The following is a 25,061-nucleotide window of genomic DNA, read 5'->3' as shown; positions in this document are numbered from 1 at the left end:
AGAGAAAGTATTATAAATTAGTGATTGCCTGGGGCTGGGTTGCATGGGTCGGGTGATGTCTAAGGGATACAGGCTTTATTTTGGGGATTATAAAAATGTTCTGAAAGTGATTGTGGCAATGGTTGCACAGCTCTGTGTATATAATAAAGGTATTAAATTGTATGCTTCAGAGGGTGAATTGTATTTATACAGTGAATTATATCTCCACAAAGTTGTTTAAAAAAGGAGATAAACTTGGAAAAACAAAGCTCTTCTACATCATCAGCAACATCAATACCAAACAGGAATTGTATTTGAAAATAAGATATGACTCACAATAGCAATAAAATCAGTAAAGTATCTAGGACCAACCCATCAAAGGATGCAATAGACCCCTATGAAGAATTTTTTAAATTCAAGTAAAGCATATATCCTATATAAAGGAAAACCTGAGTAAGTGGATAAATTAATAACATTCTAATAAAAATTTCACCAAGATTCTTTTGAGGACCTAGACAAATGCATTCTAAAACATGTAAGGAAGAATGAAGATCTACTCACAGCTAGGTCAATTTTAAGAAGAATTTTAAAGAGAGATTATCACCCTAGCCATTATGAACACATATTCACAAAGCCATGGTAATTTTGTGTGTGTGTGTGCAATACATCCAGGCCTGGGCTGGGTACAGTGGCTCATGCCTGTAATCTTACCACTCTGGGAGGCCAAGGCAGGAGGATTGCTTGAGGTCAGGAGTTTGAGACCAGCCTGAGCCAGAACGAGATCCCATCTCTACTAAACATAGAAAAAATTAGCCAGGCATGGTGGCACATGCCTGTAGTCCCAGCTGCTTGGGAGGCTGAGGCAGTTAGATCACTTGAGCCCAGGAGTTTGAGGTTGCCGTGAGCTAGGCTGACACCACAGCACTCTTGCCTAGGCAACAGAGCAAGACACTATCTCAAAAAAAAAAGAAAAAAAAGTACATCCAGTGCTGGAATGTGTGGCAAGTTTTAAAATATTAATATGGTATTGCGGCTGGGCATGGTGGCTCATGCTTGTAATCCTAGCACTCTGGGAGGCCAAGGTAGGGGGATTGCTTGAAGTCATGAGTTCAAGATCTATGTGAACAAGAGAAAGACCCCATGTCTACCAAAAAATAGAAAAAATTAGCCAGGTGTGGCGGCACACACCTATAGTCCCAGCTACTCAGGAGGCTGAGGCAGGAGGATTGCTTGAGCCCAGGAGTTTGAGGTTGCGGTGAGCTGTGATGAGGCCACTGTACTCTACCTAGGGTGACAGAGTGAGACTGTCTCAAAAAATATAATATATATATAGTATTGATACACAAATAAAAATCGATTGGGGGAAGATATTGACAGTATCAGAAACTGCCAGGGGATTGATTTGCAGAACTCCTGTACATCAGGCCTGAGGCACAGGCTCCATCCAGACAGGATGCCCAGGTGGGGACCCCAAAGTCTTAACAGAGGTGAGCTGAGCCTAGAGCCTGCCTGCTCCAAAGTCACTGGTCATACTTTGGCCTGAGAAGTCAGGTCTGAAATTTATCAAGGGAGAAAGAGGCATACATTTTGAATGGAAGGTATAGTTAGTTAATAGACTTATAATTTGGGCAGAGTAGAAGTATTACTATATAGTGATATTACAGTTAAGGAAACGGAAGCTCATGGAGATTAAGCAGCTTGTCCCAAGTCACGGAGCCAGCAAAGACCAAGAACCAGATGACTTGTGTAGAATGAATAGATTGTATGTTATGGTGTCTATCTCGTGCTGTCCCTTTCCTTTCTCCTCCCCACTCCCTCCCTGAGTCTGAACACAGAGTTTCTTCCAGGTCAGTGCCCTCTCCAGGGCGGTGGCCCGTGCCTTACTCACCGTCCGAGATGCACTGGAAGCCCAGGTCCTGGCTGGCGGTGTTGGAGCTGGGGAGCCCCAGCGGGAACTGGCCCACCTCCAGGCCAGCCATCTCGCCCCAACTCCCCAGGTTCCCCTCCAGGGGTACGGTGCGGATGCTGTTGTCCTCAGAATACTCCTGCTGGCTGCTCAGCGTCAAAGTGGAGGTGTCGCTGAACATGAGGCTGGAGCCCAGGCTCAGAGTCTCATTGGAGCCCAGGAGCAGGGTCACGCACGAGGGTGGGGAGATGTTGGAGTTGGGTCCAGGAGTGCTGGAGTGCAAGCTGATACCCTCGCTGGGGCCAGGAATCAGGGTGACACACGAGGCCTGAGTGACGGTCATGTTCAAATCAGGTCTGGGGTATCCGTTTGAAGCCACATTGATGGTTCCCTTGGAACTTGTGCTCCAGGTTGCACCAAAGGCTCCTTTCGAAACTGACCCGGAGATGTTATGTGAAGCCAAAGTGAGGATCTCATTTGTGTCCGGGATTAGGGTCCCACAGGAATCTGGAGCTACATTCAGGTTCGGGTTGGAGGTGTTTCTTGAGCCTGCACCGAGCAGCTGACTGGAGTCAAGATCCAGAGAAGAGTTTGAGGCTGGAATAAGCAGAGCTTTTGAGCCCGGCCTGGAGACACAGGAGCCCAGAACCAGGGATTCTCCAGAACGGTGCCTTATGAACGGGTTTAATTCGGGCCTGGAAGGATTGGAGTTACTCTGACCCAAATCAAAAGTCTTGCTTGGGAGGCACTTGAAGGCCTGTTCAGAATTTGACCCAGGGTGGTTCTCGGAACTCTGACTGGCGGGCTCAGTAGAGCCAGAGCTCAGAATGGGGTTTGAGGCTGGTCGGAGAGTCCCCTGTGTGTCAGGCCTCAAGATGGGACTCAAATCCAGGCCCAAGGCTTCACCAGAGTGAGAACTGGTGACCTGGAGGGAGGCAGGAGCCATGGCCCTGCTGTCATCAGGCCTGGACGTGTTATTGGTCCCTGAGACAGGACTCAGAGTTGGGTTAAGATCTGGAATGAGAGGCAAGCCAGGACTTGGGGGTGGGTTCAACGTAGGAACAACAGTCATATCTGGGTTGGGCCCAGGAATGGTACCAAGGCCTAAAACTGGGGCCCCACAGGCTTTGAGACTTGGTATCATCTTTGGGTCTTCAGGAAGGACCTGGTTAGCCACTGGACTCAGGGCCATGTCCAGTCTGGAGGTCTCTCAACACCACCACGCCCTTCTCTTCAACAGCCAGCTGTCGCGTTCCCTGCAGTCCTCCTGAGAAAGAGAAAAGACAAATGCGGCCCTCCCACACCCGTTAAAGCCTTTCTAGAGTTCCCACTATCGTTAGCCCTTTGCTGTGACTTACAAGGACCTTGGTGGCCATGCCCAGCCCTCCTTTCCAGCCCATCACTTGTTGCTTCCCTCCTTGCTCTCTCAGTTCCAGCAACAGCCCATGAGTTTCCCTTCTTTGGCCACAATCTGCTTCCTCTCAGCTTGCGGCCCTGAACAAATGCAATTGCCTTCCCTTTGAACCTCCTCCCATTATCCTTGGCCAATCCCACTCCTTCGAGCAAAATGCTCATCACACTTTGTTCCAATGACCCACTTAGTGGCCTAGCCCTTGCTAGAGACAAGCTCTGTGATGGCAAGGAATGTATATATCTTTGTCCCTAGGGCATCCCCAGCTCCTAGCACAGGCACACAGCTGGAAGTCTACAGACAAATGAGGAACTTCTTCCACTTTAAGGTAGAAAAAGGGAAGAAAGAGTGTCTTATGGGTTACCCTACTTACAACTGGCCACATGTGACTTGGTGACCTAAGTTCACCAGCAAGGACCCCTGAGCCTTGGGAGATTGGGTTGCTCCAAGCCAGAGGCAAACCCCTAAGTTGCTAGAACTACTCTGCATGTGGCCACGGCACTAGATTCTCAGAGCAACACTGACAGAGCTGCCTACAGCCCTTAACAGTCGGCCTGTTCTGGGTGAGGCAGTCTACGTGGAGAACAGGGAGCAGTTATCCAAAGCAGAGCCTACCACAGCCCAGAACTGCTGGATGAATCCCCCAGTCCTCTCCTACCCGCACCCCGGGCCACCCTCCCTGCGGAATCGTAGGGACAGCTCACCTGCATGCATGGTGTTCTGAAGCAGGAGTGGGCCCCTGGGAGGAGATGCAGAAGGAAACCAAGTCAGGGCAAGAGTGCCTTTTCAACACCCACTGTGCAGCCTACTCCTGGAAGTTAAATATTATTGCCCCATTGTATACGCCAAGAAGTGAAGGCCAAGGAGAATAAGGTCACTCACCCCACTGGCCCTCCAGACAGCCAAGACCATCTCCATGTCAGCCCCCTGCCTAAATCCCTGTATGGCTTCCTGTTGTCTTTAGGACAGAGCCCCCAGTTGTTAGCAAACCTAGAAGGCCCTTCTGTTTCTGGTCCCAGTCTCCTTTTCACCCTCTTGCCCCTCCATATGTCCCCTTCCCATCTCCTTCCACCCATGCTCGACTCCGTTGACTTACTGCAGAGAGCCAGGCTCTCCCAGTTGGGGGTGGGCCTTCTACACGCTGGGCCCCACTCCCCACTCCCCATCTCCAGCAGGCGCCTACAGATCCATCCTTTCAGGGATCAGCTCAAATGTTAAGAGCCTTCTGAGTCCCCCAGACAGGTGAGGGCCACCTGTAAGTTCTCAGGGCACCCTGTTCACTTCTCCTCTCTTGCTACACAGTATATGGCTCCCCCACTAGCCAACAAGCCTCCAAAGAGCAGAGACTGGCTGGGCGCGGTGGCTCACACCTGTAATCCTAGCACTCTGGGAGGCCAAGGCGGGCAGATTGCTGGAGGTCAGGAGTTCGAGACCAGCCTGAGCAAGAGTAAGACCCCCATCTCTACTATAAATAGAAAGAAATTAATTGACCAACTAATACATATAGAAAAAATTAGCCGGGCATGGTGGCGCATGCCTGTAGTCCCAGCTATTTGGGAGGCTGAGGCAGGAGGATTGCTTGAGCCCAGGAGTTTGAGGTTGCTGTGAGCCAGGCTGATGCCACTGCACTCACTCTAGCCTGGGCAACAAAGTGAGACTCTGTCTCAAAAAATTAAAAAAAAAAAACAAAACATGAAGAGCAGAGACTGCGTCTGCCGTGCTCTCTGCTGGTGTCCAACATCCGGCTCAGCACCTGGCACACAGTGAGGGTTCAGTGCGTGTCTGAGTTCGTTATTTCATTATTGACTTTTCTCTCTTCTTCGTTTGATCCTTTCACTAGCTCATTTCATCACTTGTTCATTTATTATTCATTCATGCGCTAACTCATTCACTAAACCATTTACTCCACAAATTTGGCTGTGTATCTTTGTATTAATAGCTAGCCTTTGAAGAGACCACAGATTCGCAGTTATATAGTCCTGAGTTCAATTCCCAGCTCATCCTCTTGCTAGTCTGGGGGAACTTGGGCAAGAAACTTTTCCCCTCTGGCACTGTCCTCCTCATCTCTAAGACTGGGAGCATAAAGCCCAGAGGTGGGGTGGGGGTCTAGCTACAGTGCCTGGCACAGAGCGCATGGCCCACCGAAGGCCTTCCCTAAATGGTATTTAATAGCTACTTGCTTTATGACTGTCTGCCAGGCACTGCAGGCAGAGGACTGAGGCGCTCAGCACCCACAGGGAGCCAACTTCATTTCAAGCAAGTGGTTCCCGTACAGCTTTGCGCCTGTTCGCAAGCAGGAAGTACCGCCTCACCATCAGCACTGGAGGTGATTTTACCCTGAAGCTAATGAATTTAAAATGTGGGTCTCCTTGACTTCACAGTCCCTTTCTAAAGGCCTATACTTAATCTTATGTTCACAATTTTGCCTTTTTTACTTAAAGAGGTGCCTGGATCTTCCCTTGATCGTCCCTCCCACCTGTGCACGTGCGCCCATGCATGAGCACACGCATGCACGAGCACGCACACGCAAGGGCAGCTGCGGCTGCCAAAGGGAGGCATTTTCAACCTGGGAAAGTAGCAAGCGCAGCACTTGCTACACCCAATTTGGGCCAAGTTCTTCTAATTCTGGCTCCCAAACAACTCTCAAATCTCTCACCATCTCTCCATCACCACCACCGGAGCCTAGTCCACTTTCCATTGCCTCAGGGTTGGATCTTGGAATTGCCTGCTCCACACAGGTCCTTGTATCTAGGCCAGCTCCCCCAAAAAGATTTTTTGAAGTACGCCATAAAGATCTGCCTTTAAAATTGCATGAGGCTAAGCGTGATGACTCACACCTGTAATCCTAGCACTTCAGAAGGCCAAGGCAGGAGGATCACTTGAAGCCAGAAGTTCAAGACCAGCCTACCGACATAGCGAGACTCAGTCTCTACAAAAAAAAAAAAAAAAAATAGAAAAATAAGCCAGGCGTGGTAGCACACACCTGTAGTCCCAGCTACGTGGGAGGCTGAGCCAGGAGGATCGCTTGAGTCCGGGAGTTTGAGGTTGCAGTGAGCTGTGATGACACTACTGCACTCTAGCCAGGGCAACAAAATGAGACTATCTCAAAAAATAATAATAATAATTTCATGAAACAGTGTGATACTGGCATAAGGACAGATATATAATATAGGGTAATGGAATAGAATTGAGAATCCAGAAATAAACCCAGACATATATGGTTAGTTGATTTTTGACAAGGATGAGAACTCAATAGTTCTCTTCAACAGTCTCTTCAACAAATGGTAGTGGCACAGCTGGATATTGACATGCAAAAGAGTGAAGTTTACACACAAACATTAACTCAAAATGGATTAATGACCAATGTGTAAGAGCTAAAACTAGAAAACTCTTAGAAGAAAACAGAGGAGTAAATCTTCATGACCTTGGATTTGGCAATGATTTCTTAGATATGACACCAAAAACATAAGCAAAAAAGAAAAAAATAGGCCAGGCATGGTGGCTAACGCCTGTAATCCTAGCACTCTGGGAGGCCGAGGAGGGCAGATCATTTGAGCTCAGGAGTTCAAGACCAACCTGAGCAAGAGCAAGACCCTGTCTCTACTAAAAAAATAGAAAGAAATTAGCTGGACAACTAAAAAAAAAATATATATATATATATAAAATTTAGCCAGGCATGGTGTTGCATGCCTGTAGTCCCAGCTGCTCGGGAGGCTGAGGCAGGAGGACCGCTTGAACCCAGGAGTTTGAGGTTTCTGTGAGCTAGGCTGACGCCATGGCACTCTAGCCTGGGCAACAGAGTGAGACTCTGTCTCAAAAAAAAAAAAAAAAAGAAAGAAAGAAAGAAAAAATAGATAAATTGGACATCAACAAAATTTAAAAGTTTGGTGCATCAAAAGACACTATCAAAAAGTAAAAAGATAGTCTACAGAATGAAAGAAAATATTTGCAAATCATATATCTGATAAGGCTCTAGTATCCAGAATATATGAAGAATTCCAATGCAACAACAAAAGGGCAACCCAATTAAAAATTGGGCAAATGACTCAAATAGACACTTCTTCAAAGAAAATATACAAGTGGCTGATAAATATATGAAAATATGCACAAGGTCTTTAGTCATTAGAGAAATGCAAATCAAAACCACAATGAGATATAATTTCACACCCACTAGGCTATAAATTTTTTTAATGGAAAATAACAAGTGTTGATGAGGATGTGGAGAAATTGAAACCTTCAGACATTGCTGGTTGGAATGTAAAATGGTTCTCTCAGCCTCTGGAAAAAAAACATGGTGGTTCCTCAAAAGTTTACCATAGAATTAACACATGACACAGCACTTCCACTCTGAGGTGTATACTCAAAAGAATTGAAAATTGGTGTTCCAACAAAAATTGTACATAAATGTCTATAGCAGCAGTATTTACAAGAGCCAAAGGTGGAAACAACCCAAATATCCATCAACAAATGAATGGATAAACAAAATATGGTATATCCACATAATGGATTATTCCGCCTTAAAAAGAAAGAAAGTACTATTAATAAGATATGCTGAGTGTGGACAAACTTTGAAAATATTATGCTAAGTAAAAGAAGCCAGTCACAAAAGACCACATATGATATGACTCCATTTATATGAAATATCCATAATAGTAAAGTCTATAGAGACAGCAGATTAAAGCAAACATAAAGGTTGCCAGGGGCCGGGTGGGGGTGGGGGGTGGAAATAGGAAGTGATGGCTTAATGGGTATAGGATTTCCTTTTGGAGTAGCAAAAATGTTCTAAACTACATAGTAACAATGGATTCACAACTTTATGAACATACTAAATATCACTAATGGTAAATTTTATGCTATGTGTCTTGTACTATAATATTTCTAAATGCATGCAATAGAAAAGGGTGTGGATTCACTTTTCTCTCCTCCTCCCCCCTTCTAAAAACAACTAAATATTTTGGAAATAGTTCAACAGAGATAATCATAAAACGATTCTAAAATCTGGAAAGAGGCAGCAGACTGGTTAGGCATCTTGGGACTTTGAGAGATGACACTATGGTGGGTTCCCTGGGGTTTTCTGTTTATCTCCCAAATATTCCAAACTGGGCACCAGGAAGGCCTGCAGCACAGATCTTCCAAGAGCATAAACATACATTCAAAAACAGAAAGAAGGGGGAGGATCAAGATGGCAGACAAGAAACGCCGCCAGACAAAGTGTCTCTGCAGAAAAGACAGATTCTAGCAGAAATTAGAAAAAAGAAGCAAGAAGACGAGCATACAGCGGACGAGGGCCGGAAGGAGGGGTACCTGAGACCCTGAGAGACTCCACGGGAGGAGGTTGCGGAGGAGAACTGGAAGCTGAGACCACGGGAGCAGCCCGGAGACCAGCGGCAAGGGTAGGTGGATGAGCTGTTTCCCCTCCCCTGCATCTGGGACTGCTGGTGGGCTCCCCAGCAGGTGGAGAGACCTGCGGACACCAGCCCAGAGATGGCCACCGCCAGCTAGCGGTGAGCCTGTAGTGGACATGGCACAAGGCTCCCAAATACCTCGGGGCACCTCCGTGTGCACAGACCCGAGACGCACGGCAGGCACCATATTGCCTCCTTCTCCCGTCCCCCGACCCTACCCGCGGCTGCCCAAAGAGACAATACAGCCACCAGCCGGAGGCACCTCCAGGGAACGGGACCTTCCCTTTTGGAACCCTACAGCTGACTAAGGGGAACTCAGACTGTGAGCTCCCTACCTGCCAGCCCTCCCAGGTGCTACTGGCACGGTGATCCCAGGAGAACGGTGCAGACCCTGAGGCTGAGAGACATAGACCAGTTTGGGCTCCCTGTGAGTAAATTGGGACCAGCACTCCTCTCCCTGGTGGGGATACAGTTTGAACTCTGGGACCCAGAGGTCAGACCTGCAGACCAGATCCCGTGCACCGAGGTCTTGCATTGTCCAGGGCACAGAAGGGATATATGTGAACAGCCTACTGAGGTGTGTGTGCCTTCAGGGGCAGATCAGCATCCTAGAGGGCAACCCTCCTCCCAAAAGGAGGCCATATGCCCAGCCCAGGTGGCGTTCCTGCACAAGGAACCTCCCTGCCAGCATTACAGTCCGGGGAGGCCTGGTGGCGTGTGGTCTGGCCTGCTGGCAGAGGCCCAGAAGTAGCCGCGGAGTTGGGGAGGGTGGAAAGAAGCGAGGCCCGCTCCAGACTGCGGGTCTCAGACAGCCCCACCCCCACATGCAGACTCTCTAGCTGAGCAGAGCCATTCCAGCCCCTCCCTGACAGCTTTTCCTGGAAGCAGAGAGCAGAACTTTGACCCCTGCTAGCGGCATTGGTGGTGCCCGAGGGCAGGCTTATCCAACCCAGCTCTGCCCAGACTCTCTCCTAGACCAGTCCTCACTGAGGGGGAGAAAAGGACACACCTGGTAGTCCCAGGGCCCCACCGACCACCTGAGGCACTAGAGTGCCTCCCTACAGGAACAAGAGCTGATAACAGGATACAAAAACAACAGCGTAGCCTGTTCCTCCAAGCAAGAGCCACCTACTGACAGGGACGGCATCCTGCACAGCCTTTTCACTGTACCCACTGACTCATTATACAGGGAGTGGTCGAATCTCACCCACAGACACCACCTACTGACTCAGAAACTAAACAAGGTGTGTGAATACCCAAACAAAAACCTAAAGGAAAGAAACAATAACTGATCGACATGGGAAGAAATCAGTGAAGGAACTCAGGAAATATGAAGAACCAAATGGAACACACACCCCCAAAGAGGAGCACCAGCCCCCTAGAAACGGACACCAAACAAAATCAGGCAACCAAAATGACAGAAGAGGAATTTCGTATGTGGATCATAAGAACAGTCACTGACCTGCAAGAACAACTCAATAACCAACACAAAGAAACCACAAAAAGCCTCCAGGACCTAGAACAAAAGTTCACTAAAGAAATAGACACAATGAAGAAAAGTTTAACCGAACTCCTGGAAATGAAGAATCAATTCAGGAAAATACAAAATACAGTGGAAAGTCTCAAGAACATGGTAGATCAAACAGAAGAAAGAATCTCAGAGATTGAAGATAACACCCTCCAACTAAATAAAACCGTCACAGAGATAGAGCAGAGAAACAAGAGAAAAGAGCAAAGCCTACAAGAGATGTGGGATGATGTGAAGAAACCTAATGTGAGGGTCATAGGCTTACCAGAAGGGGAAGAAGACAACACTCAAGGGTTGGACAAGCTATTTGAAGATATAATAGAAGAAAATTTCCCAGGCCTTGCTCAAAATCTTGATATACAAGTTCAAGAAGCTCAGAGGACCCCTGGGAGATTCAATGCAAACAGGAAGACGTCACGACATGCAGTCATCAGACTGACCAAAATATCAACTAAAGAGGCCCTTCTAAGATGAAAAAAGCAAGTAACATACAAGGGAAAGCCAATTTGAATAACACCAGACTTCTCTAATGAGACTTTACAAGCAAGGAGAGACTGGGGCCCCATTCTCACTCTTCTGAAACAAAACAATGCCCAGCCTAGAATCTTACTCCCTGCAAAACTAAGCTTCATATATGAAGGAGAAATAAAGACATTCTCAGACAAGCAAAGTCTCAGAGAATTAACCAAGACAAGACCAGCCCTACAAGAAGTACTCAAAACAGTGTTACACACGGAACACCATAATAAAAACTCACGAATATAAAAACAACCAAAACCCAAAGATTAAAGGCCAGATAATACAATGGCTCAAGAGAGAAATCAAAGCAACAACATCCAACCCAACAGAATGATCAGTAATCTACCTTACCTATCAGTTCTCTCAATAAATGTGAATGGCTTAAACTCTCCACTCAAGAGACATAGGCTGGCTGAATGGATAAGAAAATACAGGCCAAGTATATGCTGTCTTCAGGAAACACATCTAACCTGCAAGGATGCATATAGACTAAAAGTAAAAGGGTGGAGATCAGTATTCCAGGCAAGTAGAAGCCAAAAGAAGGCTGGTGTGGCAGTTCTAATTTCAGACGATTTAGTTTTTAAACCAACAAAAGTAGTGAAAGACAAAGAGGGTCATTATATAATGGTGAAGGGCACACTTCAACAAGAAGAGATAACAATTTTAAATATATATGCATCCAACTTAGGTGCACCCAGTTTCATAAAGCAAACCTTACTAGATCTAAGCAAATGGATTAATAGCAACTCCATAATCACCAGAGATTTCAACACCCCACTGATGGCACAAGACAGATCCTCCAAACAGAAAATTAATAAAGAAATAATGGACTTAAACAAAACTCTGGAACAATTGGGTCTGACTGACATTTACAGGACATTCTACCCAAAATCCACTGAATATACATTCTTCTCATCAGCTCATGGGACATTCTCTAAGATTGACCATATCCTAGGACACAAAGTAAATCTCAAGAAATTTAAAAAAATAGAAATCATACCATGTACCTTCTCGGATCACAGTGGAATAAAAGTAGAAATCAACTCTAACAGAAACTCACATTTCTACACAAAAATGTGGAAATTAAACAACCTCCTACTAAATGATTACTTCATAAATGAAGAAATCAAGATGGAAATAAAACAATTCTATGAACAAAATGACAATGGAGAGACAAGTTATCAAATCCTCTGGGACACAGCTAAAGCAGTTCTGAGAGGAAAGTTTATCTCCATAAATGCCTAAAACCAAAAGACAAAAAGATCACAAATACACAATCTAATGAAATGACTCAAGGAGCTGGAAAAAGAACAGACCAACTCCAAACCCAGCAGAAGAAGTGAAATCAACAAGATCAAATCAGACTAAACAAAATTGAAAACAGGGAAGCTATTCAGGAGATTAATAAAACAAAAAGTTGGTTCTTTGAAAAAATAAACAAAATTGACACGCCATTGGCTAAGCTAACGAAAAGCAGAAAAGAGAAATCTCTAATAAGCTCCATCAGGAACAAAAAAGGAGATATCACAACTGATCCCAAAGAGATACAAGATATAATTTATGAATACTACAAAAATCTTTATGCACACAAACTGGAAAATGTGGAGGAAATGGACAAATTTCTAGAAACACACAGCCTCCCTAGGCTCAACCAGGAAGAAATAGACTCCCTGAACAGACCAGTCTCAAGAGCTGAAATAGAAACAGCAATTAAAAATCTCCCTAAAAAGAAAAGTCCCGGTCCAGATGGCTTCACACCTGAATTTTACCACACTTACAAAGAAGAACTAGTACCTATCTTGCAGAAACTATTCCACAACATCGAGAAGAACGGAAACCTCCCCGACACCTTTTATGAAGCGAATATTACTCTGATACCCAAACCAGGAAAGGATGCAACAAAAAAAGAAAACTACAGACCAATATCCCTAATGAATATAGATGCAAAAATTTTCAACAAAATCTTAGCTAACCGAATGCAGACGCTTATCAAAAAAATAATCCATCACGACCAAGTGGGCTTCATCCCAGGGATGCAGGGATGGTTCAACATACGTAAATCTATAAATGCAATTCACCACATAAACAGAAGCAAAAACAAAGACCACATGATTCTTTCAATAGATGCAGAAAAAGCTTTTGACAAAATTCAACACCCTTTCATGATACGAACACTTAAGAAAATAGGCATAAAAGGGACATACCTAAAAATGATACAAGCCATATATGACAGACTCATAGCCAACATCATACTGAATGGGGAAAAATTGAAATCATTCCCACTTAAAACTGGAACCAGACAAGGCTGCCCACTATCTCCACTTCTGTTCAACATAGTGCTAGAAGTCCTGGCTGCAGCAATCAGAACAGGAAAGTGGAATTAAAGGTATCCAAATAGGGGCAGAAGAGATCAAACTTTCACTGTTTGCTGATGATATGATATTATATCTAGAAAACCCCAAAGATTCAACCAAGAAACTCCTGGAACTGATCAATGAATTTAGTAAAGTCGCAGGATACAAAATCAATACACAGAAATCAGAGGCATTCATATATGCCAACAACAATCTAATTGAGAACCAAATCAAAGACTCAATTCCCTTCACAATAGCAACAAAGAAATTAAAGTACCTAGGAATGTACTTAACCAAGGAGGTAAAAGACCTCTACAGGGAGAACTATGAACCACTGAGGAAGGAAATAGCAGAGGATGTAAACAGATGGAAATCCATACCATGCTCGTGGATCCGCAGACTCAACATCATCAAAATGTATACTACCCAAACTGATCTACAGATTCAATGCAATACCTATTAAAATCCCATCAGCATTCTTCACAGATATAGAAAAAATAGGCCGGGCGAGGTGGCTCACGCCTGTAATCCTAGCACTCTGGGAGGCCGAGGTGGGCGGATTCCTCAAGGTCGGGAGTTAGAACCAGCCTGAGCGAGACCCCGTCTCTACTAAAAATAGAAAGAAATTAATTGACCAACTAAAAGTATATATACAAAAAATTAGCCGGGCATGGTGGTGCATGCCTGTAGTCCCAGCTACTTGGGAGGCTGATGCTGGAGGATCGTTTGAGCCCAGGAGTTTGAGGTTGCTGTGAGCTAGGCTGACGTCACGGCACTCACTCTAGCCTGGGCAACAAAAGTGAGACTCTGTCTCAAAAAAAAAAAATAATAATTTTACACTTCGTATGGAACCAAAGAAGACCCCAAATATCAAAAGCAATTCTAGGCAACAAAAACAAAATGAGAGGCATTAATATGCCAGATATCAAACTATACTACAAAGCTGTAGTAATTAAATCAATATGGTATTGGCACAAAAATAGGAATACGAATATTGACCAGTGGAACAGATGTGAGAATCCTGATATAAAACCATCCTCATATAGCCATCTAATCTTTGACAAAGCAGACAAAAACATACGCTGGGGAAAAGAATCCCTTTTCAATAAATGGTGCTGGGAAAACTGGATAGCCACCTGTAGAAGTCTAAAACAGGACCCACACCTTTCACCTCTCACAAAAATCAACTCATCCTGGATAACAGACTTAAATCTAAGGTATGAAACTATTAGAATTCTAGAGGAAACAGTTGGAAACACTCTCCTAGACATCGGCCTAGGCAAAGAGTTTATGAAGAAGTCCCCAAAGGCAATCACAGCAGCAACAAAAATAAATAAATGGGACATGATCAAACTACAAAGCTTCTGCACAGCCAAAGAAATAGTCATGAAAGTAAACAGACAACCTACAGAATGGGAGAAAATTTTTACATCCTACGCATCCAATAAGGGACTGATAACTAGAATATACTTAGAACTGACGAAAATCAGCAAGAAAAAATCAAATAACCCTATTAAAAAGTGGGCAAAGGACTTTCTAAAGAAGACAGAAGAATGGCCAACAAACATATGAAAAAATGCTCAACATCTCTAATCATCAGGGAAATGCAAATCAAAACCACAATGAGATATCACTTAACTCCAGTGAGAATGGCCTTTATCAAAAAGACCCCGAACAACAAATGCTGGTGTGGATGCAGAGAGAGAGGAACACTCCTACTCTGCTGGTGGGACTGCAAACTAGTTCAACCTCTGTGGAAAGCAATATGGAAATTCTTAAAGCGATACAAGTGAATCTACCATTTGATCAAGCAATCCCATTGCTGGGCATCTACCCAAAAGATCCAATGACACTCTACAAAAAAAACACCTGCACTCGAATGTTTATAGCAGCACAATTCATAATAGCCAGGCTGTGGAAACAGTCCAAGTGCCCATCAATCCAAGAATGGATTAATAAAATGTGGTATATGTATACCATGGAGTACTATTCAGCTCTAAGAAACAATGGTGATATGGCATATCTTATATTTTCCTGGGTAGAGCTGGAACCCATACTATTAAGTGAAGTTCCCCAAGAATGGAAAAACAAGCACCACATATACTCACCAGCAAATTGGTATTAACTGAGCAGCACCTAAGTGGACACATAGCTACTACAGTAATAGGGTATGGGGGGGGGCGGGTATATACATATATAATGAGTAAGATGTGCACCATCTGGGGGATGGTCATACTGGAGACTCAGACTTGTGGGGGGAGGGGGAGAATGGGCATTTATTGAAACCTTAAAATCTGTACCCCCATAATATGCCGAAATAAAAAAAAAAAAGAAGAAGAAGAAGCAATGGGGAAAAAAAAAAAAAAAAACAGAAAGAAGAAAAGCTTGCTCTCTCCAGCCAAAGAACCAAAAAATGAGAAGCCCAACAGAGAGGGACCCCAAAAGTAAACCCCATCTCTACTTTATACCTGGGGCAATAGCAGGCCAACCCACCTGCAGTGGCAATGTCAGCAGAGGCCTACATCTCTGGCCCTCCACCCAGTATCAGACAGAGATCTTACCAGACCCCAAAGCTCCTGCTGCCACCCCCAGTGACAGCAAGTGTCCCAAGGAAGTTTCTTCTGTCCCAGTAGGCAGCATTAGCAGGCACAGGAGCCCCAGGAATGCCAGAAAAATGAAGCAGACTAGAGCTCTGAAAATTTTCATTGGAACTACAGTCCACAAAAGTAGACCAGAAAATTCACACTAAACTTTAACAGGCTGACTACCTGCTAAAATAGAAGATTTAAGTAAGATCAAGAATATCTGAATATAATATCTAAAATGTCAAGAATGCAATAAAAAATTGCTCATCATATCAAAAACTAGGACTCTTACCTTGAGAAAAGCCAAGCAACTACTATCAACACTGAGATGAATCAGATGTTGGAATTTGTGACAAGGATTTTAAAGCAGTCATCATAAAAATGCTTCAACAAGCAATTACAAATCCACTTGAAACAAATGAAAAAATAGAAAATCTTAAAGATACTTTAAAAGGCAATCACTGAAATTAAAATATAAGTTATTTAAAATATAACTGCAATTTTTGGTTTTATTGAGGTATAATTAATATATAAAAAATTTCACATGTTAATTGTATATTTTGATCAGTCTGTATGTATGCATGTACCCATGATACCATCACCACAACCAAGGTACTAAAAATATCACTTCTAAAAATTTCCTTATGTTCTTTTGTGGGGTGTGTGTGTGTGTGTGTGTGTGTGTGTGTGTGTGTATGTGTGTGTTAAGAACACTTAATATAAGGCCGGGCGCTGTGGCTCACGCCTGTAATCCTAGCTCTTGGGAGGCCGAGGCGGGCGGATTGCTCGAGGTCAGGAGTTCAAAACCAGCCTGAGCAAGAGCGAGACCCCGTCTCTACTATAAATAGAAAGAAATTAATTGGCCAACTGATATATATATAAAAAAAAAAAATTAGCCGGGCATGGTGGCGCATGCCTGTAGTCCCAGCTACTCGGGAGGCTGAGGCAGGAGGATCGCTTGAGCCCAGGAGTTTGAGGTTGCTGTGAGCTAGGCTGACGCCATGGCACTCACTCTAGCCTGGACAACAAAGTGAGACTCTGTCTCAAAAAAAAAAAAAAAAAAAGAACACTTAATATGAAATCTATCCTCTTAATGTATTTTAAAGTGCACAATACCATATGTTAACTATAGGCACTATATGTACAGAGCTGCAGAACTTAATCATCTTGCATAACTGAAACTTTATACACACTGAGCAACAACTCCTCATTTCCCCCTCCTCCCAGTAATTGAATTTTTAAAGACTTACTGGATGGGCTCAATAGTAGAGTAGAGATGACAAAGATGAACATATGGACAGATCAATAAAATTTGCTTAATCTAAAGAGAAGGTAGACAGAAAAAAAAATGAACAGAACCCCAGGGATCTGTGGGAGAATGACAAAATATTTAACATTCATGTCATCAGAGTTCCAGAAGGAATGGGGAAAGAATGCTGAAAAAGCATTTGAAGCATTTCAGCATTTTCATGGCTGAAAACGTTCCAAATTTATTGAAAGACATAAACACACAAATTCAGGAAACTGACCAAACTCCTACTGGGATAAACGTAAAGAAGAAATCCATGACAAAACACATCATGATTAAACTTCTGAAAAATAAAGACAATGAAAAAAAATCTACTTTCTTTTTTTTAGCCAGTCAAATTTAGCAGTGGGAGGTTGTATATCAACTTTAGTGACACTAATGTTAATAAGTTCTGCTTAATGTTAATAAGTTCTGCTAACCATCAGACTAGCTGAAAAAAGAAAAAAAAATTAAAAGCAACTAGAGAGCATTACCTACAGGGGAACACCAATTTGAATGACAGCAGATTTCTCATTTGAAGCCATGGGAGCCAAAAAGGAAGTGGCACACATTTTTCAAGTGCTGAAAGAAAAGAACTGTCAACTGCATATTCTTTATTTGGCAAAACTATCCATCAGGAATAAAGGGGAAGTAAAGATATTCTCAGATGACGGGAAAATGTGTCCAACCAAGATATTCCCCTCTTTCAACCCCTCTGTGACTTCTCGTGGGTTCTCAGAATGTGTTGTGTGGGTGGAGCTTATATTTTTAAAAAGATATTTGTTTCCTTATGTCTGAGGAAAAGAAGAAAAAAGATTAAAATTGTTTTAAAATAAGTAATTTTTATAAATAAAAATTAATTAATTAAAACATTTCACCAGCTACATCCATCCCCTTCCCTGGCCTTGCACCCCATACCTGGTACCACTCTCAGTGTCTCCCAGTGGCTCAAACGTGTTGGCCTCCTCTTGCCATGGGGCCTTTGCAGACACTCTTTCCTCCTCCTAGAATCTTCCCAGGACTACTCACCTAAACTTTGATTGCTTCCTCTGGCTGACATCTAGTCACCTTTCAGATATCAGCTTTGATGTCCCTTCCTCTAGGAAGTCTTCCTGGGATCCCCAAATGTGGTTGAGGCACTCTCCTCACGTGATCACTCTCTATCAGAGGACACTCTATTTACTTGCGTGCGTCAACTCTCGAAAATGAGCTTGGTAAGTCTAGCTATCTTGTTACTGCTATTTCTCCAGCACATAGCACAGTGCCTGGCATACAGGAGAGGTTCAGAAAACATTCGTGGAATGAGGGATGAATGAATGAATGACAACACTTCAAGATAGGTATCATTATCCTCATTTGCTGGCATTTTGGCTCAGACCATTCAGGAGTCTAAAATGATTTTTGCAAAGTCCCAGGCAAGTGGTAGAGGTAGGATTCAAGCTCAGGTTCTCTCAACCCACAGTTTTCCTCACAATACCATACAGGTTCCCAAGGCACAAATCACTCAGTGGAAACACATCTTTCTGTTTCTCATTCCTTATTCCCTCTGTCACTGTTAGGCCACTACCCTAAATAAAAAGCCCAATGAAAACAAGACAACACTACTGATGTCCAGCTATGATGCCAAAACCCAAGGCTTTGGAGTCAGACAGATCTTAACCCCAAACCTGCTCTGTCTCTACCAGCTGTGAGAACCTAAACAGCTGACCTCACTACCCTAAATGTCCCTCTCCAAATAGGATCATGCACAGAAAGTGATGACCACAGTGCCTGGCCCACGATAGGCCCTCAATAAATAAATGTTCATCCCCCAGCCCTTCCTCCTCCTGGGTGCTGGCAGGCTGGGGGAACCTAAGAAAAATACAAAGCCTGGTTTCCAGGTTCTTGGCCTTCTCTTCCCCAGGACTGTGATATTTCCTCAGCCCCCTCCTCTCTCCCCTACCCTAACTCCTGGCCACCACTCCCAAAGGACCTGAGAGCTTAAATTCTTTCTCTGTGAGCCTGAGCTGCTGACTTAAAGTTCATTGTGTTACCTCCACCTGAGGCATCCACATGGTAACAGAAAATTCAGCTTTAAGCCAAAGGTGTGAAGTCTAACTGTGGAATTACAGCCAGAGGGGCAGACTTTTACCCAGGGGGTGGGGTCAAGGTGGTAATTGCCCTGTGGAGGCTGCCCCCACCCCTGGGACTTTCCCAGAGCCAGCCCTCAGCTTACCTAGGCGCCCCCAAGCCCAGGGCGGGGTGACAGCCTTTGTGAGGTCACCATGACCCGGAAGTCCCCTGGCCAATGGGGTCCCAGCTCCTGCCCACACAGTGGGGAGAAGCAGGGCTGGTGTCCCTTCAGGAAGGGCCTACCTTCAGACCCTCCACAGCAACCTGGAAAGGACCTCACTGCAAATGAAGACTGAGTTCCTTTTTGTTTTTGTTTTTTTAGATTATTTTGGGGGGCCTTCCGGTGAGGACCGGAAAACCTGCTAGATAAATCCTAAAAGAGCTGTAACAGTAAAGACTGAGTTCCTTGCCTGGTGCTCAAGTCTCCCCATAAAAGCCCCTCGCCGTGTGACCTCACACCTCTGTCTCAGGGCAACAAGGGCTTTGAAATCAGGTGGTCTGTGATGGGGAAACTGAGACCCAGAGAGACCTTAGGCCAAAATATTGGCCTAAGGTCCTGAGCAAGGACACCGGTGTCCTTGGTCTTTTCCCTATTCCACCCAGCTGCTATTGGAGGGCGGATAGGAGTGCTGAGCTGGGCAGGGCGGGTGACACGCAACAGTGAGACTTGGATTCTGCAATAAGGAAATGCTGCTATCTTTCTAAAGATCTTTTTATTAACCACGAGCAATAGCTAAACTAAGATTATCAGTGACTAGATAGAGAAACTTCACTGGGCACCACTACAAAATAATAATGGATCCACCCATAAGCTGTATTCCCCTTCCCTTAGACCAGTAAATCTCACGATACTCAGGCCATTGGTTCCGAGATGTGTGCCCAGAAATCAGCTTCATCAGACCCAAGCCCCATGCTTAACAGTGACCTCACCTTAGCAGCTACCAAGCTCTCAAATTCCCGCCTGTCCACCTTGGACAGCTTTTTCCGCCCCACCCCCACCTCCTCCTCTTCTCTCCTGCCCATCATCTTCTCTTTCAGACTTCTTTAATTCAATAGTATGTTTGTGAGATTTTACATATTTTTGTTCCCTGTAGCTGATCCTTCTTCTAACTCTTGGTGCCTCTCTAATTTCTTCCTGCTTTTGGTCTCTTTCCAAAGCCTTCAGGAGGCTGGGGTTTTCTGTTTTGTTTTGTTTTGTTTTTCTCTTTTTTAAGACGGAGTCTCACTCTGTCGCCCCTGGCTGGAGGGCAGTGGCATCATCATAGCTCACAGCAACCTCAAACTCCTGGGCTCAAGCTATTCTCCTGCCTCAGCCTCTCAAGTAACTGGGACTACAGGTGCATGCCACAATGTCCAGCTAATTTTTTTTATTTTTGGTAGAGACAGGGTCTTGGTCTTGCTCAGGCTGGTCTCAAACTCCTGAGCTCAAGGGATCCTCCCACCTGGGCCTCCCAGAGTGCTAGGATTACAGCTGTGAGCCACTGTGCCTGGCTTCAATAAATCTATTCTCTCTGGCTGCTTCTAAGATCCTTTACTTTGATGTTATGCAATTTTACTATGCCACATATAGGTAGGGATTTTTTTTTCTACTTGGGATTCATTGTGATCTCTAAATTCTGGGATTGGTGTTGATCAGCAATTTTGAAAAATTTTCCGGAAATATTGGAAAATATTGCCTTTTTCCATTCTTTCTCTGCTGTTCTCCTACAACTCTAATTAGATCACATGTTAGCCCTACTCTCTGTTCTCTTTGTCTTTTAACCTCTCTTTCATATTTTCCATCTCTGTATTTCTCTGTACTAATTTCTGGATAACATTTTTTAATCGTATCTTTTTATTTTTCCTTTTTTGAGACAGAGTCTCACTCTGTTGCCAGGGCTGGAGTGGCATCATTATAGCTCACAGTAACTTCAAACTCCTGGGCTCAAGTGATCCTCCTGCCTCAGCCTCCCCAGTAGCTGGGACTACAGGCACATGCCACCATGTCCAGCTAGTTTTTCTATTTTTAGTAGAGATGGGGTCTCACCCTTGCTGGTCTCAACTCCTGAGCGCAAGGGATGCTCCCACATCAGCCTCTCAAAGTGCTAGGATTACAGGTGTGAGCCACCACGCCCAGCCCCTTCTAATTTTATCTAATTCTCTAATCAGCTATGTCTAACCTAATGTTAAATTCTTCCAATGAGTTTTTTTATTTTAATTATGTTTTCATTTCTAGAAGCTCTGTTCAGCTCCTTCTCAAATGCGCTTGGTCATTCTATGTGGTCTAATGTTCTTTGTTCATATCTTAAAGCTATTTTTTATTTCTTCAAACATATTCCTGGTGTGATAATTGTGAATTCTAAAGACTTTGTGTGTCTGATCCTGCTATTTATTCTTTCTTTTAGTGTCGCCCATGCTGCGTTAGTTATAAATTTTGGGATTGTTGCCTGGGACTGATGAGCTGCTTATTTTCCCTGAAACTTTGCCCTAGAATTCTTTAAGGTCTGGGTGGAAGCTATGTTCCTCTTGAGAAAACTTGTTTTTCTTTTGTTGGTTACCTTGGGGCACTACCTACATGAACTACTTTAAAATAAACTTTGCCATTTAGAGTTTTTGGACCACCCAAGCAGTATGAATTTGGACCAAATACCTATATAGGGGCTAGCTTGTAGTAATTAGTTTTTAGAAATTTTTATTTTTATCCCACCAAGTGCCAATGTCAAAATAGGCAGGTGGATTTATTCCTCTTTAGCTCTTCTGAGTATGTAGCCATTGGAGAACCATCATTATGAAGGTGTATTCTATTAGAATCACCACTTTGGTATTTTTTTTCTTTTGCTTTTTTCTTTTTCAACTTCTTCCAGGATTTTTACCACTTCTTTTACCACTTCTTCCAGGATTTTTTAAATTTTATTTTATTTTTTTTAAAAAACAGAGTCTTGGCCAGGCATGGTGGCTCACGCCTGTAATCCTAGCATTCTGGGAGGCCGAGGCGGGAGGATTGCTCGAGGTCAGGAGTTCCAGACCAGCCTGGGCAAGAGTGAGACCCCGTCTCTACTGAAAAATAGAAATAAATTAGCTGGACAACTAAAAATATATAGAAAAAAAATTAGCTGGGCATGGTGGCGCATGCCTGTAGTCCCAGCTACTCGGGAGGCTGAGGCAGAAGAATTGCTTGAGCCCAGGAGTTTGAGGTTGATGTGAGCTGGGCCAATGCCACGGCACTCTAGCCTGGGCAACAAAGCAAGACTCTGTCTCCAAAAAACAAAAAACAAAAAAAACAGAGTCTTGCTCTGTCACCCATGTTGGAGTTGGTGGGTCATCAATAACTCACTACAACCTCTAACTCCTGGGCTCAAGCCATCCTCCTGCCCAGCCTCCCGAGTAGTGGGACTACTGGAACGCACCACCACACCAAGCTAATTATTTCATTTTTTATAGAGACAGGGTATCACTATGTTCTCCAAGCTAGTCTTGAACTTCAGGCCTCATGTGTCCCTCTGGCCTCAGCCTCCCAAAGTGCTGGGACAACAGGTGTAAGCCACTGTGCCCAGCCAGAATCCCCACTTTGAAGGGGATCCCTGGCCTTATGTCTTGCCAGCACAGCCTGTAAACATCTACAACCATCTACAAGCCATCTACAACCATCAAAGTAGACGCTCGGGGTCTCCAGGGTTGGGCAACACTCCTCAGGACAAAGGCCAGCCTTGACGGTGGCTCGTTGGGACCCAGCACCTGTGTGCTGAATGTTCATGAGCTGGATTCAGGAACAATCGTTTTCCTAACTGAAGTAATTCAGGGCTGCATTTCTCCATGTTGTGGCGGGCTTTTCTGGGGGAGGAGGGGATGATAGGAGGAGGGGACACTGCCTTGTAGCAGTTGGTGGGGCCTCTCAGGGCCCAGAAGGCTGAACCTCCTGTAGCACCAGTTCTAACAACGGCTGCTCCACATCCGAAATGTTGGGGCCTCCTAAACACCCCTATTTCTCCTCCCCTACACTATGCCATGGGGCATGTCGGAGGGTATCATGCATCGAAGTAACCCAGGCAACAGAACCTGAGGCCCACACTTCCATGGTCTGTTTGCTGCTCTGAGCAGGATGGTGCGGGAAGTCTCGTGGCTTTGGTGGGTGCGGGGTGGTCAGTGCTAAAATCTGACAGCCCGGGTGCCGGAGGCAGCTGACCCACACTGGCCATTTCTCAAGACCGGCTTCCAGAGTGCAAGCTCAGTGCGTCACTCTCTGGCCTACCCATACGTGAAGCCACCCGTCTGCTCCAGGTTGAGGCCAAGCTCTTTAGCAGGGTACGCAGCCCTGCCCACCACCACAGCCTCATCTGTCCACCACCCTCCCCAGTTCCCACCTGGTGCTCCAGCCACACTGCCCTGCTCACACCCCCAAACACCCGGGCCCACTCCCACACACCGGCTCCCTTTGACTGCAACGACCCCCCTAGCTCCTGCCCCTGTGCTTCTTCCGAAAGCCCCCGGCCCACCCAGGAGCCTGGGGCTCCTCCTCGGTGCCCTAACCTGTGCTTTCTCCACCCTGCGTGCGTGCCCCTACGCGGGCCCGCTGCCACTCTCCGGGCCTGACATCCTTACAGGCTGCGAGGTCCCTCCGTGGTTTGGATGTGCACCAGCTCTGAAACTGCTGTTCCACATCCGAAATGCGGGAGCCCCGCCAGCCCCTCGTTCCTTCTCCCCTGCAATACAGTGAGGGCGGACCCTCAGAGCCTAGCACAGTGCCTGGCACGGAGTGTGTGCTCAGTACCTTCACGAGTTATATTGCACGAGAAATGTCACAGACACTTCTCAGAATGGTCTGAACCAGGGCTGTCCCTCCTGCTAAAAGCCAGAGCGGAGGGACTCTCTTTCCCCCCAGACACAGGTGCAGAGTCCCCGAGCTGGAGCGGCAGCGAGTCTCAGTGCCTAGAGCTGGCCGCCTCCCTCCCAGCCTCCCTCCCAGGGAGGCGCAACAATGCAGGCCTGCTGAGTCAGCAAGACGAGGCCCTCACGCCCCTGCTCTGGGGCTAACTGGCTCCGGTTCCCTTATGCCAAAGGGGCACAATGATGCCTCCCTGATAAATGTGTCATGAACACTAAATAAGCAACGTTCCAAAAGGAGGGCAGTTTGCACATGGAGAGTCCTTGTGGACTATAAGAACTAAGTTCTGAAGTTTTCTTTTGAGAAGAGATTTGTCCAGCATTGCTGTTAAGTATTGTAGTGCAACAGAGTGACATCCCAAATCACTGTAGATGGGTGCGGACAAGAAAAGACCAGCAGATGCCATAACACCAGGCAGCGTGGCCTGGCATCGGCCTGACCTGAGTTTGAACCTGACACTGAGGTGACTTGGGACAAGTCTCAACCTCTCTGAGCCTCGATCTCTTTGCCTGCAACATGGGGTCACGGGAACCATTTGTCAGTGTGTCATGCCCTTAATTCTTAGAAGGCCAATTGCAGGGACGGACACACTTCGCAGTTCTGTGGTTCGCTGCTCCTCTACACTTTAACTGTAAAGTAAACCGTATTCGGTTCTTACTCTGAGACATGGCTTTGGTCCTTCTCAGTTAACTTTTGTGGCTGGTATAATACCCAGTTAACACACCTTCCACGCCTTATTATGCCTCCCTAAAAAAGGGGCTGCACCAAACGCGTCTGCTTGCCCGCGACCCCCTACTGTCTCCCGAGAGGCTGAGGGCCTGGCAGCCTGCAGCCCTGACACCCAGCCAGGGCCTGCCGGGCAGCTGCTGGGAGAGGGTTTGTGGCGTTGATTTGGAGGACGAGCCTGAGGCCCAGCCAGAAGAGAGCTCCCCTTCTCCAGAGGCCCAGGGACCCCAGAGCCTGAGGCTCCAGGGCCGGCTCTGCCTCGGCTGGGAGGCAGGGGCGCCATCACAGCCTCACTTTTCCGGCTGTGCAATGGGGAAAGGGCGTGTGGGATGGGGTCTCCTTGGACCCCGGTAAGCCTGCCACATGCCCCGGCCCACCCACAGAAAC

At 45.5% G+C, this 25,061-nt stretch overlaps 1 protein-coding gene and 1 non-coding gene across 4 annotated transcripts in view; both read right to left on the bottom strand.

Moving 5' to 3' along the window:
* MROH7 (maestro heat like repeat family member 7) overlaps positions 1-19,098 on the bottom strand; it is a 69,017-nt gene extending 49,919 nt beyond the window's left edge. For 2 of the 3 annotated variants that reach the window (XM_075998577.1, XM_075998575.1), the window contains exons 1-4: positions 19,009-19,098; positions 17,894-18,135; positions 4,001-4,035; positions 1,868-3,152 (exon numbers count right to left, since the gene is read on the bottom strand). In XM_075998577.1, the coding sequence (XP_075854692.1) occupies positions 1,868-3,077 (1,210 nt within the window). In that variant the 5' untranslated portion in view covers positions 3,078-3,152; positions 4,001-4,035; positions 17,894-18,135; positions 19,009-19,098. The remainder of the gene's footprint in view (positions 1-1,867; positions 3,153-4,000; positions 4,036-17,893; positions 18,136-19,008) is intronic. The other variant, XM_075998576.1, reaches the window with a different exon arrangement.
* Positions 19,099-19,418: 320 nt separating this feature from the next.
* Positions 19,419-19,480, bottom strand: LOC142869799 (U7 small nuclear RNA). Its single transcript, XR_012918354.1, has one exon. It is a non-coding gene; the product is annotated as a U7 small nuclear RNA (small nuclear RNA).
* Between the last annotated feature and the right edge of the window lie 5,581 nt (positions 19,481-25,061).

Source organism: Microcebus murinus, chromosome 2 (assembly GCF_040939455.1).
Source record: "Microcebus murinus isolate Inina chromosome 2, M.murinus_Inina_mat1.0, whole genome shotgun sequence".
NCBI lineage: Eukaryota > Metazoa > Chordata > Mammalia > Primates > Cheirogaleidae > Microcebus > Microcebus murinus.
Note: the sequence above shows the minus strand (reverse complement) of the source record. Positions and strands in the feature narration are given on the sequence as shown.